This window comes from Apteryx mantelli, chromosome 21 (assembly GCF_036417845.1).
Source record: "Apteryx mantelli isolate bAptMan1 chromosome 21, bAptMan1.hap1, whole genome shotgun sequence".
In the NCBI taxonomy this organism is placed as follows: domain Eukaryota; kingdom Metazoa; phylum Chordata; class Aves; order Apterygiformes; family Apterygidae; genus Apteryx; species Apteryx mantelli.
The window spans coordinates 3,006,257-3,020,745 of record NC_089998.1 but is presented as its reverse complement, the minus strand read 5'-3'; the positions used below and the strand labels follow the sequence as shown (position 1 = coordinate 3,020,745).

The 14,489-nt window shown below is 54.0% G+C and overlaps 1 protein-coding gene across 1 annotated transcript in view; it reads right to left on the bottom strand.

Annotated features, from left to right (window-relative positions):
- The window catches only part of KCNT1 (potassium sodium-activated channel subfamily T member 1), an 85,228-nt gene extending 71,108 nt beyond the window's left edge, over window positions 1-14,120 (bottom strand). Inside the window, exons 1-2 of the mRNA XM_067309350.1 lie at window positions 13,969-14,120; window positions 10,957-11,061 (exon numbers count right to left, since the gene is read on the bottom strand). Coding sequence (XP_067165451.1) covers window positions 10,957-11,061; window positions 13,969-14,120 — 257 coding nt within the window. The remainder of the gene's footprint in view (window positions 1-10,956; window positions 11,062-13,968) is intronic.
- Window positions 14,121-14,489: the final 369 nt, after the last annotated feature.

Below are 14,489 nucleotides of genomic sequence, written 5' to 3'. Positions count from 1 at the left end.
ACTGCACCACACACAAATTTCTTTACATCAGCATAAAGATTTTGCAACCCTCCTCTCTCCCCAAACACAGGGAATTCTGAGCTACAGAGACGCCACAAAAATCCAGCTGGTTCTTCCAAGCACTGGTGGTATAAAATAAAAAATTCATGAACAAGAATTTTTATTGCACAGTCTTCAAATACTACTGAAAAAAAATCCCAGAGTGATTTATAGCTAAATACAGGACTGCAGCTTTATTTTTATCTTGCCTTCCCTTCCTTTCTCCAGAACCATGTACAACTAAAAATGCACGTTGTAATCGGCATATGGAAATCGCAACTCTCTTCCACTTCCTCACTACGACACTGCCTCCCGACAGCTTGGCCAGCTCCCCAGCAGCCATCAGCACGCCTCGAGGGGCTTACCCTACTGCTCAGCGTCTTGGGAACAGAGAAACAGGGATCAAGCTGAGCACGAGCCAGACAAGATCTCCCTTGGATCTCTCCTACTGCTAAACTGGAGCCAGACACAGTCACTCTCCTATTTTAGCAAACACAGGTGCCCCTTAGAAGGTGCTTTGCCAGGAGCCTCAGAGCTGCACCAACCTTGGTTTTCCTCAGTAAGATTTCTCAGGCGTGGGCTGGTCGCAGTCCTGCTCTTCCCTAGCTGCATTTCAACACAGGGCACACACAAAAGCCATGCTGCTGACGACACGGTCTCCAGAGACTGAAAACACACGCAGCAGACCAGTGATAGCCCATGCATCTGCCGGTGCCAGCGCCTGGCCGCGGGGTGCTCTGCGACACTCCTCGCGCTCTGCAGAGCGCTCCAGAGCCTGTTCAGGTTCTCACCGCCCGAGAGACAGCTTCGCCCCAGGGGAAACGCCAAGGGCTGGTAGCGTGTTACCACGCATTTCAGGATTTCTGTTGTTATCTTTGGGAGGGGGAACTATATATAACAGTGATGAGGAAGGAAATCTAAGTTCCTCTTGTGCTTCCTTGCCTGCTACGTGCCACAGACACTGCTTTGGATCGCAAAGCGAGCCCACACTGCCCAGGGCTATTAACAGGTCCCATAACCCCCCATTCTGGTACCTGCAAATGCCATGATGCAATTGCTCTGACCTGCCAGGCACCATCGGGAGCTCCAAAGCTCTCAGTGATGCCCCTGGGACTGCAGGAACCAAAAGGTTTTTAAAGAACCTCCCAGAATTCCCTTTCTCTCCTCCTTCTAGGGGATGAAGAGAAGAAACAGTTGACCCTACATCTGGGGCAAATCCTCACATAACATACAGTCTAAGGCCCTCCTCTCTCCCTGCTTGGTGCTATAAAAGGAGCCAGAGGAATGAGGTCCTGCTGGGAGCTCTCTCCCATCTCCATCCTTGCCCCAGTAACCAGGGACTCTGGATGCGTAGCCAGGAAAATGAGATCCTAGTGTCCAGTCGCAACATCTCCAGCCCAAGCAAAGCCATTTTTCCTCACACTTCAGTGTACAGTGCATACTGTAATGCACTAGCCAACTGCTGCTGGCTCCTGGCACCCTCTAACAGTACAGAAAGAGCAGCCCCTTGCCGGGAGCGACGATGGAGCAAGAGAGCTGTAGGGCCTGATACTTCCCTTGCTGATGGCAGACATCTGGGTCTGCAGCACAGCCTGTTGCTTCAGATGAACAGGCGGTCCGACTGTCACTGTGGCTTTGCAAAAAGCAGCCTACCAGGTAGAAAGAGGGCACTGGTGGGACAGGAGCCTCCAGCTGTTGAACTGTTCTTTCCTGGCCTTCTGCAAACCCCTCATAGGGCAACTGTGTCTAGATTATGCTCAGAGGGCCCCGAGGACAGCAAGCACTCTGCCACGTCCTGCCCCCACCAGCCATGGCCGCAGAGCCCAGCCCTGCACTGCTATCGCTCTGAGCCACAGAAACGCCCGTCCTCCTTCAATCCTGAGCTGCGGAGACGCCAGATAATGAGGGAATGGAGCCTGCCACTCTCCCGGCTCCAAGAAGGACACCAGCCAGGTCCTTAGGGCAAGGTCCTTTCCAAGGCTGATTGATGTTTGGCAGCCAGCCCTCATCTGCTGGGACATGTGCCCTCCTTCCACCCTCGCGAACAGGCGCTCTGAAGCCAGCTCTTGATGGCAAGCAGCGTGCTCTTGGCTCCGCTGCAGAGCTTCCCCAGGCTCCCTGCCCTCCCCACGTCCCCCCGCCAGCCAACAGCCATTTCAAATGAGAAATCGCTCCGGCCTCTGACTTTCCCTTCAAACAGAGCCCAGCAGAAAGGAAGTCCCATCCCCTTTCCTTCTCCTCACCTTTGTTTCCAGCCACCCCTTCAAGAAGGACCAGGTCCCACGACTCATGCGTAGGTAGAGCTGCTGGCCCATCCCCAGCTCTGGTCCCGTCAGTAAAGACGAGCTCAGCAGCTGCCAGGCTCTCAAAGTCTTCATTGTCCCCAGCCTCCCTGGGAAACAAAGCCATTCAGGAAACTCTGCCCTTTCATTTTCTGTATTTATTAAAATATATATAATCATCATTTATTTGCTTCTCCTCCCACAGCTCTTATAGCTACTGGGTTACAGCTATTCCCCCCCCCTTTTTTTTGAGTGACATCCCTGTGGGGTCTCCTAATGGCCCAAGTGCTTAGGGGAAACACATGCTCTTTCTTGCGAGCTGGCCTGGAAGACGGCACCCCCTCCCGTGTCAGTGACACGCGACTGCCACCTGTGCTGGCACGGGTTTCCCGGCAAGGAAGGCGCAGCGAGCTGGCACGGCAGCAGGACGCACCAGGCCGAACGGCCGGAGAGGACAGAGACCATGCAGGGCAGGAAAGCAGCGGGCAGAGGGGTGCGCACGCGTGCGAACAGGCGCACAAGGGGAGCGCCTCGCCAGAGGAAGTCCAGGGAGCCCGGCAGAGGCAGGCCCCGCGCGCCGGCTCAGCGCGATGCTCTTCTGCCTTCGCCAGCGCCGAGGCACCTGGGCTCAGCCCGCTCCCGCAGCACCCACAGAGGCGAGTCCAGCCCGGCTCTCGCCTGCCGCTGGGCTCAAACGCTCCAGGCTGTCATTAGTCATGTGCACTTCACGGCGCGGTGAAGAGCCTGGAAACTCCTCGCCTCCTGGGGCAGCTGCTGGTCCCAACACACCGGCACTGCTGGCCGGAGCCCACCTGCGACCCATCACTCACTGTGGGGGAAAGCAAAAGCCAAAATCTTGAAATAAGAGGCAAGGAAATACCTCTCCCTGCTCCCCTGCATCCCAAGCCTATTTAGTGGGTAGAACAGCAGGAGATCTTAAAACCACACTAGCGTATGAAATACTGGAGAAGGGGGAGAAATTGTTCAGCGCTTGTTCAGGCATTATTTTATCATCTAGTGAGCAATTGAAATGCTTGTGGCTTTCTCTCCTTCTCTTCAGTTAGCAGAACCTGCTTTCATTAAAGAGGAGGAAAGAAAAGAAGCCCAAAGATGATAACAGAACATGCCCTGAAGTTACCGCAGCCGACGCGTATCCCAGCGTTAGCGATCCCACCGGCTCTTTGTTAGAGGAGAGCTTGAAATGTTTAAAGAATTGCAGTTATGACTGCACATAAGAAGTGAACCTCACATATTACTCAGCTCAATCTGATCATTCTTCATCCACACCTATCACCTCGGCTACGAGACGCTCGGTTCTGCTGGATCCCCGGCGAGATCCCCTCTTCCCTACTGTGTCCGCGCGCTGCCCGGCAGCCTGGGGTTGCACCCGCAGCAGGCCCTGGCCACGGGGGCTTACAGACCACGCGCTGAGGCGCCCACGGGAGACTCACCCAGACACCAACCCCTGGGCTCAGCCCAGCTCCGGATGGGTCCTGCCCTGAGCCTCAGGTGACCCCCTCTGGCCGATGGAGCTTTGCTCTTATACAGGGCTTTTCTCGCAAGGATTTATGTGAACACTCGCACAGCTTCCACGCCGCCGTGCCACAGCACCCGAACGCCTGCGGTAACTGTTACTCATGTCTCCAGATGTCAGAAGAGGAGGACAAGCTCCTTATCCCCCCTTCCCAGAGATAATGGTGACTCAGTGTCCTTCACAGAAATCTCTCCTGGACCCCAGATCGACATGTCCGGAGCCACCGACACAAGATCTGCACCAACGTGTGGCCCGAGAGCCCTTCTGGGGAGCTCCGTGGGGGGAAAAGCGCACGCACGGGGCCAGCGGCAGCCTTCGGTTTGGGTTTTTCTCCCCCAAAGTACAACATAAAGAACATTTTTTTCCGTTTTCTAAGCACAAGTCTCAGCATAACCAAGTGATAATTCATGGCATCCAAAACAGCTCCCAGTCTTAAAAATAATCAGTGGGAAATAAAAATGCTGGAATATGCATGGGAAGAGCCTCCCCCTGCCACACTCGTGCGGAGCAGTGTTGAAATGAGCACTTACGGAGGGAAACGGCTCAGACTAAACCAGGCTGACGAGATTACTAATGAACTTGCAAAGTTACTGTGCCGTCTCGTACGGAAAAGAGAACCTGTCTGAGAAGGCAGACACTACAGACCCAGGCACTGACCTTGACACAGAAAGAAGGAAACAGGGAAAGATAGGTGTTTTATAAAATTTAAAAAGATCATTTTCTCTATTTCATGAGCATTTCTCTGTGTCCATAACCAACTGCTTTCCTTTCCATTTAATTGTTTTATCAGCTTCTTGTTATTGTAAGATGGTCAGGGATTTAATGCTTCATTTCAAAGAGTTTAAAGGGCTCTGAACAGCCCCATGGTCATATCCAAAGCATTGCTTAGTCTCCCGGATTGGACTCCTGAATCCAAATTTGCATCTGTGGGCAGCGGAAATGTTTATGTCAGGGGCTGCAGTTGCTCGAAACTTCTACAGAACTGCTCAGACCTCTGGAAAAAAAAAAAATCCATCTGTTGCTTAGCTTTATACATCCAGAGGCAATTTAGCACCACAGGCCTCAGAGAAAAACTAGCATTTTGTGTATTTCGTGTTGAAAATTAACAGGAAGTATGAGTCAGTGCAAACCTCCACAAATGTTCCCCCTGCTGGCAATGCTATTTTCTAGAAGATAAAAGTATAAATTGTACCTTCCAGGTTCAGAGTCATTTTTCTTATTAGACAACCCTGTATTAACAATTCAGCGCTACATATCCTCGCTCCCTTCCGGCCTGATGCACATTTACAGTTTATACAACAGGGTAAAACTCACCGAAGCCAAAACCAGCCCCATTGAGGAGTCGTTTCACGGTTTTAGCCCAACAGAAAAACACAGCACATCAAGCACGTGAGTGACAGGGGAATTGGCAGTGCCGGCAGCTCGTCCCGTGCCGGTGGCTGAAAGGCCACGTGAAGCTCTCCATCAGCCCAGGGCCTTGGCGCGGATGGGAGAGGACCGGGCAGAGAGGCGACACGCGGCCCCACCGCCCTGCTCGGGTGCCCAGCCCCAGGCCCCGCGGGAGGCGAGTTTCCAGGCGGACACACGCAATAGCCAGGGCACGGAGGAAGGAGGACGTGGGAGCGAGGTGAAGGCTCACAGCCCAGCCCAGCGCCCCGGGAGACTGCAAAGCCTCAACAACCCCGGGGCAGGGAGGCAGGGGAGGCCGGGACAGTCCGTCATGCCAACACGCTGCGATTCAAATAAACATCCCCTGACTTCTGGCAGGCGGTAAACAGGCTTGGGCCTCTCTCAAAGAGCCTCCTGGAGGGAAAAGGCACTTGTCTCCTGATCTGTGCTTGGCCATGTTTGTTAGCACCAAAAGATAAAGCTGAAGGGAAGTGTTTCACATGGCTGGTGCAGGGAACTAGACCAGGGTCCGGTTTCCAAGCCCAGCAGTTTTCAGGCATCACTGAATTCTCAGGATTTTTGCTTTTGCAAGCCAGGCTAGAGAGGAAAGCTCTCGCTTGTGTCTCGCTTTACAAGATATTAGCCAAAGAATTAAATTTCAGGATCTCTGGCCCTGAGCGGCTCATCTTTGGGTGCTTGGCTGGAGCAAGCATCGTTGTGTCCATCACCCAAAGGACGCCCTTGCGCGCCAAGCACACGGACACAGCCTCTGCCTTGGAAAGCCACAACCCAAGACCAGACCAGGGGGATTTCGAGGAGACCCTGAGCAGCACGGTGTCGGCAACAGAACCCTCTCCCAGACGCCCAGGGAGAGCCGCGCCGCGGGAGCAGGCCACCTTCCCAATGCACTGCTGAATCATTAGCCGAAGCTCCAGCCTCCACAGTGAAGCTAATGACAGCACGGAGCAAGTGCTTAATACTCTTGAATAGAATGACAGCCAGACAATAGAACCTAATGGTCCATTTGCAGCCGTTTTAGTCTATTGTGTAAATATGCAAATAGAGCGCAGATTAGGTGGAGACCGAAGTCCACGCTGAGCCCTCACCGCTTGGAGCCCAGACCCACACGTGGGGCAGCGTGGCACCATGCTCCAGCAGAGTGAGCCACCCTCACAGCGGGCCCTTCCTGCAGAAGACACCCTCGGGAACAGCCGCTCACGCAACCGCACGCCCACAAGCACGTCTCCGTATCTCAACTGCGGCCAACCGCTGAAGGAGGTGAGAACCTGAAAAACGTCTGCTGAGCCAAGGTCGCTAACCCAGCGGGGAAATTCCTGACCCAGCGATCTCCGGGGCTATTTATGGATTACAACATTAAACTAAATCTTCCTTATATGAGCTAGATGCTGAAGTGCAGGTTCCCCTGGGTACCCAGCCCTTCCCCTGCAAGGACATGACCCTCTGTCCTTATCGCAGTGTTGGGTCTGCGAGGCGGCCTGGGAACGCATGTGAGTTCATTTCAAAGCAGAATCGTTCCCGAGGTTGCGAAACCAAACGCTGCTGAAAGTACAAAACGATCCCTCACTAACGCTCCCTCACTGCGAGGCCCCCGTGAACCCCGCTGGGGATTTCTCAGGCTGCTGCACACCAGAATCCGCCGGGAAATCACCAGGCCTTTAATGATAGGGGTGCTACTGCACACAGGGATAACAACAGCCTTGCGATTCATGCCAACCAACTGCTAACAAACTTAAACCTAAACAGATTATTAAACTAAAAAGACAGAAATTCACTTGTCACAACCTCCTGCTCGGTTCCTGGAATCAATGGCCAACCCTTTTACTACTACCTGCCCAAGAAGGGGAATATTACTCTTATCAACAACACAGCAAGTCTCTGCACCTCGCTTACTTACTGCCATTAGTTACCACTTATCTCACTGTGGCCGTGCTCACAGCCCAGCTACAGGGTGGCCTGTCGTCCACAAGTTGGAGACCCCCAAGTAAGGAACCTCCCCCACCAGACCCAGGGGTCTGTGCCCTCTTTCCCATGGCTTTGCGCCCTTTCAGACCCTGCTCCACATTGGGAACACACATCACCCTTTTACTGCTCTAGACTTACCCAACAGCTATCCCTGGGGTTCCTTCTCCAGCTGCTGACACTGGAAGCAAGGCCAGAAAGCCAGGTGGGTCTTGGCCCATGAAAAACCTTCTTGGTCCCTACAAATACTATCTATCCAACACAACCTCCTTCTGGTCAGCACACTCTCTTGCAGGCAAAGGCAGACCTCCTTCCTCCATCTTGGGAGACAAAAAAAAGTTTAGCTCTAGCTAAACTGAGGCTTAAAGGTCCTTTGCCTCTTCCTGTTGCCCAATCAGGTCTTTCCCAGGGCTTCCCTCCCAAACGAGGCACACCTGGGGCCAATCCCACCCATCCTACCCTGGGAACAAGCCAAAACCCTCATCTTGGTCAATTACGGGATGCAAGCAGGAAAATGCTAACTGTTCCCAGCTCTCATCAGGATCAACAAACAGAGTCACTCAAAGCAGAGCTTGTGGCAGAATCATTACTCACATGAACCGAGAGGGCATCTGCTATCCCGCCGCACAGGATCCTGGCGGTGTCCCACTCCCCCCCGCCCCAAGCGGGGAGCTGTGATTTGCTCTGCCAAATCTGCCAATGCACAATGTTTTTCAGGCTCACATCAGAAAAAGGCAGCAAGATCAGGGAGATGCTAATTCTTGCTAATGATCTGCTTGGAAAATTCTCCCTTCTGCACAACCCCAAATGGCTGTAAGCAGCTAGGGGCAAAGCGAGGACGAGAAACTTCTCTGAGCTTCAGACCCCTGTAGAACATTCCTTTCTATTGAAAGCAGAAAATAATAGAGAGACGTGGGAGGAGAAAGAGTCTTTTCATACTGTTCAGGGATACAAAGACTTACAGAAATAAATCCCGAGAGGCAGGCTTTTCAACCTACCTGCCCGACCAGGGATGCAGCGGGACAAAAGGCAGGATATCTCCTGGGTTAAAAGACAGGAAACAAACAGAAGGGGAACACCGGAGTAAACATTATTTGTGCGGTTCCACAAGGCTCTCTGCTAGTCAGTGGATTTAGAAATTAGGGTGATGATTCCAAATTATCCAGTACAGTCAAACCTAAAGCTGACTCTAAAGGGCTGCAGGAGGATCCTACAATACTGAGTAACCTGATGATAAAGCATCAGACAAAAATCATCATAAATTATTATCATCATCCACACAGAGAAAAATCATCTTCCTCCTCAGACACCACAAGGCCTGCAAATTAGCTACTAGCACTCAGAAAAGAGCCAAAGTCATTGTAGATAGTACCATGAAGTCAACAGCAGAGCATCAGCAGTGGTCAATTAAAAAAAAATAATAATAAAAAAAACAACAATTAGGAAAAGAATACAGAATCCAACTGGGCAGGCTGTTACACTACAGGCCAAAGCCACAGGGGAGCCACATACAGTTCTGGTTCCCCTCCTCAAAGACGATATGGCACAGGGAAGGCCAACAGACATGGCAATGGGGTGTAAAGCTTTCTGTACAAGGAGAGACTAAGTAGATCAGGAGTCTTTAGCCTGGAAAGAGACTTGATGAGGCAGGTGAAATCAGACCAAATGACCAGGGAACGCAGTGCAAGAGCTGCGGGGAAACTGCAGGGCAGCAGATGACACGTTTTCACACAATTGCACCGGGGAAGTCAAAGCCTGTCGTGGAGGCAGAAAATACAAATGGGTTCAAGAGGCACTAGACAAATTCTAGGAGGAGGCATCCATCCATGTCCTTGAAGCACAACTGCGGGTACAACCTCCAGCTCGGGATCCCAGTCTGACAACCGCCACAAGCTGCAGCAGCACAACCCCGGGAAGGACGGCTCGGTACTCCGTGTCTGCCGCTGGCCACCGCCAGAGGACCCCCAGCCAGAGGCACCTGTGGCCACACCAGTGTGGCCGTTGCCTGTTTTATTCACAAGAAGGATGAATGAGACATTCCACACTCCAGCACAGTTTGGCACCGCTGCAAGAGCAACACTAAGGGTCTCCAAAACAAATCTCGTGCAGCACTTGGGAACCAGGCGTGGAGGCCGGGAAGAGGTCACGATGGAGAATGGGAAGGATTCAAACAGATGCAGTAAATATTATTGCATAGCAGAAAGAGCCATGAACATCGGTAATGACCTACTTTGCTGTTCTCCAGCTAAGGGTGATACACAGCCATGCTAGAACCCAACAGCTTTTTCTAATGAGGACATTTAGCTTGCCTGGATGTCCTTCATTAAATGAAATACCAGGGGAATTCCAGAAATCTTTTCCCAGTGACATATGTGCACCGGAGGGTGCTCTCCTGCGGCAGTTTCAGCAACACCGCCTACTGACAGGCTTGCTGAACCCTGAATTTCCGTCTCCTGCCAGGGCTGCATGCTTCCCTTTCCTAATCAGCTGAGGAAAACAAGAGCAGAATTTCTTCTTATCTCCGCTACATAAATGCTCCAAAAATACAGGGTGTTCGTCCCTGTAGTTTTATGGCTCTCTATTGCAATTAGGCCTGGAACACAGAGAGGCCAAGATCCCATTGCCAACCAAAGCAACAGTTGTTGCAATCCACAAGATTGACTTTTTGGAAGCTGATAAATGTCTAAGCCAGTAATCTTGCCTAGGAGAATTGGTTACTAATTAGCTACAGAGTCTGGTTCAGTGCAAACTCTGCCAAAGAAGCATCTTCCCATTCATTTCCAGAAAATCAAAAACTTAGTGGTAATTACTGGTTCTTAACTACAGGGACTGTTCTCGTGCTAAACCGAGAAGGTTCACTTGTTACATCTGAAGTGTAGCAGAAGCCTTGGAGAACCACTTCAGTTCTGGTTGGGAGAGTGTTCACACTGAGCATGAATCCAGTTTAATCGATGCTTTTTTTGCATTCGCATCCTTAGTGGATTCAGATCAGCCTTCCCAAGCACCCTCATACAGCCAGAGCCCTGGAAACCCACAGATGGCCTCGGCTCCAGCAAGGAGAGCAGGCAAACAGCTTGCCTTGGACACCAAGGGAGGAAGGACCAGGGAGGCAGGGAATGCCTAAAGGCATTTTTTACCTAGCCACCACTGCTCCGAATCTCGCTGTGATTCCAGAGGACAGGAAGTGCGATCCCTCCGGCTCCCGGAGCGATCCCAGTGCGATCCCTCCTGGCTGCCGGGTCTAAGCGCGTTGAGGGCAGACCCCACCGTGGCGCAGGCCCTGTCAAAACCAAGGCGCTACAGAGGGCAGAGAAAGACAGAGCCGGCCGCTTCGGATCCGTAAGGGCAGAGCTCAGAGCGAGGGCGGAAGCGGGGTGGTGCAGCCGAAGTGGGAACGACTAGCATCCGCACCGCATCTCTGCCCATAGCCGGGGCAGCCGTCACAGCCTTTGAGCCAAATCCACGACAAACAAGTGAAAACAACAGTGCTACAAAGCACCGCGCACTGGCGCCACATCTTTGCCTGCAGACAAGGTGGAGGGAGCCAGGCCACCGCCAGCAGTGACACTTGCCGCAGAGGTGCCGCGTTAGCGGTGCTAACGGACTTCTCCGGTTGCAGCTCTTCAGCCCCCAGCCTCGGCAGCCCGAGCGGTTGTGCGGGAACCGCCACGCCGGCCGGAGCCGGGAGCCACCTTCTCTCCGCATCCCGCTCCCAAACCCGCAGCGAGGTACCTGAGCCAGCCCAGTTCGACACGGGACCCCTCTTGTTTACTCCGAGTATAAATATTAGCATTGAACCTAAGCAGTGTGGCACTATCTACCAGGCAGACAGATCTCCTGCAAGAGACATTAAAAACACAGACCTGAGAAAAGGCATATACGTCTAACGCAAAGACTCAGGCTCCCGAAATACCTTCTCCGGCTGTCATACGTGCATGTCTTCTCGTTTCACCTTTTTCCTTCTTAAATAAGCCATAGTTACAGGAGGCAGCGGAGGGAAAAGCCACGTCTCCTCTTGCACATCTCCGCTTTTCTCGCAGGCCCCCTTACTTGCGCAGCTATTTTTGCATGAGCCCTTCCATATGGCCGCTCATTCATCACTGCTCCTTACCAGAGTGCCCTTACATGGGCAAGGCAGAGGAAGCAGAGTTTCTAGCGTGGAGGAAATCCTGTATTCCTCTAAATAACCGACTAGCTCCTTGTAGAAACATTTACCCAGATTTCCCACGAGGGAGGAAAGTAAAATTTAGGTTATTTGTACCCTCTGGGTGCCAGAAATGTGTATTTTTTTCTCCAAACATATTTTTAAGTGCTTTTACAGTTAATTCCTTGCCTTCTGCCTGGAAGAGGCTTTCCGGACAATTGTCCCCTTATAAAGAGGACCGTGAGAAAGCATATAGATATTTACACACACGCATCCACACTCAGGCAAGAGAGAAGACGGAATTCCTCTTCACCAGCTATCAGGTCATGCCTACATTTGCAAAGGACGGGGAACAATACAGGCTTCGGGTTGTTTTAACGGGGCCAGCACAGCCAAAGGCTCCTTGAACACGGATGTTTAGCTGCAGGTACATTTAACATGTTGTAGAGCTTTGCAGCTCAAACATATTCAGGCTCCCACATCCTTCTGCACACGCTGGCAGCAGACGCGCTTGTCTACAACGCCGAGTGTGTGCCCGAGCGCGCAGCGGAGACAGCTCTGCTCTCCCCTGGGCACTCTGCATCCATCAGCCTGCAAACTCGGATTCAATACCAGGAGGTTGCTGCCTCCGTGGTCTTTGCAAGTGACCAGAGGTAAAACCCCCCGGGAGGGCTCGCGGACCCCGCGGGCCCCTGGTGAGAGCGGGCAGGAGGTGGCACACACTGCTCCGTCTGCTTCTGCCTCTTGCTCTTTAGACCGTTCCCACTGATCGTATCATCCTTCAGCTATAGCATCACTGCAAAAGTGAATTAGAGATCAAGGCCACACAGAGCTGGAGCTTGGGAAAGCTGGCAGCTATGGGAAACCCTGCCAAGTCCTGACAGCTTAAACCAGCCGGTTCAATTTCTCTGAAAGAGCAGCAAAAGGGCTGTGAGTGGAGGCGAGTGAGACGAGCCATGGAAAGCGACGGCACGTCAACCTCTTCAGAGCCAGAGGGGCTTAGAAACGTGGTGAGCTGTACAACAAAAATCAGAGTTCCTTTTTCTGATTGAAAAAGGCAGGGGGGAAGACCTTTAGACAAGGATTTTGTCGTTGTTCTGTGTTAGGTGAGGATAAATGAGACTGAGCAGCACTGCAGTATAAATAACAAGGAGCAATAACTCTGTGGTTTGAGCTGAGCCACTCACAATTTTCCTGTAACGTTAGAGTCCGAATCTTCCGTAAGCTGCTGTCCCCAGCCTAACAGTCTTATCTCTCTCTCTCTCTCTCTCGCATGCACCGAGACACGTCCGAAAACCTAGTCAAGGACATAATTTCTGCAAACACACAAAGTACAGGTGCAAATTGAGGAAACTGGGTTTGGTGAATGGATTTTGGTGCATGCAGCCATCCTGACGTGTCAAACCCTACACAGGCAACCGAGTGGCGGTTCCAGGAGTCAGACGGTCCCAATTCCTGAGGCACGACAAGGCTTGTTGGTCTCATCAGACATCGTGCCTCCAGCAGAGAAGATGCAGGGGAGGAAACAATGAGGGATTCAAGCACAAGAACCAATATTCAAGAATTTTACCAACTTCCCAGTCAGTGGCAATGTTCTGAAAGTTAGAGATTTTATTGAATAGATTCTTCCTTCTTTTTCTATCAGTCTTTTAGGAATAAAAGATGGTCTCCCTAAATCATAGTGAGCAGATGAAAAACAACAACAACAAAACAAACAAAAACAAAAGACAGCCAACAGGAATGCGACCGCTGAGAGGCCCAGGGCACAGACCCAGCCAAGGTCTCCATCTGCCAAGTCTGAATTGATGCACACACTTCATTTGCCCAGTTAAGCTGACATTTGATGAGTGTGACAGTCAGAAGAGCTGCACCAGTAAATATAATGGGATCAATGATAACACAACGGAGCTATCAGCAGAAGCTGGGACACATCAGCAGCAAGCGCACGTCCCCTCCCAGGGGACCGAGACCTGGCAAGACAGGCGGCTGCTGCTGCCCGGGCTCGGGAGGCGAGCGGCGTCGGCTCCTGGGGATCCCCACAGCACCTCGCTCCTACTCCGCTGCATTGGGCATTTTAACCTCGGCATAAAAACTGCTCAGAGCAGGAGCGTGGCCTGTGACAAGCCACGTCAGCCACCGCAGCGGTGCGGCGACGGCCCGTGGCGCGAACGGGGAAGGCTCGGGGGCACCTGGGCATTGCCGGCAGGCGACAGCCTTTGCAAAACCCCCTTGGCAGAGGGGCCCCCCAAGCGCCGCAGAGACTTTCCCCCACAGACGGGGCCTGGGAAGGGCTGCGGCAGCCCAGGGCGGAGGGGAGCAGCCGACCCTGGCGCCCCACAGCCACCCTCGGCACGGCCCCGTGGGGAGCCGCCAACACGGGGTGAGCGGGGGCGCCGCAGCCCCGCGGCTCCTCCCGGGGGCCCGCAGCCCCGGTGGGGGGGGGGGCACAGCCTCTCCGCCCTCCCCCAGCCCCGGGGCGCCCCGCAGCCCCCAGGATGCGGCCCGGGCGGGCTCGGGGGAGCCCACGGGGGACGGCGGCCGCTCCGCCCGGGGGACCCGCTCCGCCCGGGGGGCCGCTCCGCCCGGGGCCCCGCGGTTACCTGCGGGAGCTGCCATCGTCGTAGACGAAGGTGTGGTTGGTGTAGCACTCGGCGCGCACGGCCCCGCCGCCGCCGGCCGCCCTCCCCGGCGGCTGCTGCGCTGCCGGCTTATAGATCCCCTGCAGGCTCCGCTCCTCGCCCGAGAAAGGCATCGGCGCGGCGGCGCGGGCGCCAGGAGAGGCGGCGCGGAGCAGAGCATGGGCGCCCCGCGCCGCTGGAGGCTCCGTGGCGGGGCTGTGGCCGTGCCGCTGCCCGGCGGCCCATCACCGCGCGTCCGGCCGCCGCCGCATGCCGCCGCCGCTCCGCAACAGGTGGCGGAAAGTTGCGGCGCGGGGGAAAGAGACGGAAAACCGGGGCGGCGGGTGCGGGTTGAAGCGAGGGGGGGGGGCTGCCCGCCCTAAACGCCGCGCAGGAGCGGCGGCGGCGGCGGCGGCTCGGCTGCCCCCGCGCCCCGCTGCTGCGGCGCGGAGCCGCCGCGGAGCCGCCGCGGAGCCGCGCGCCTCGCCGGGCCCCGGCCCCGC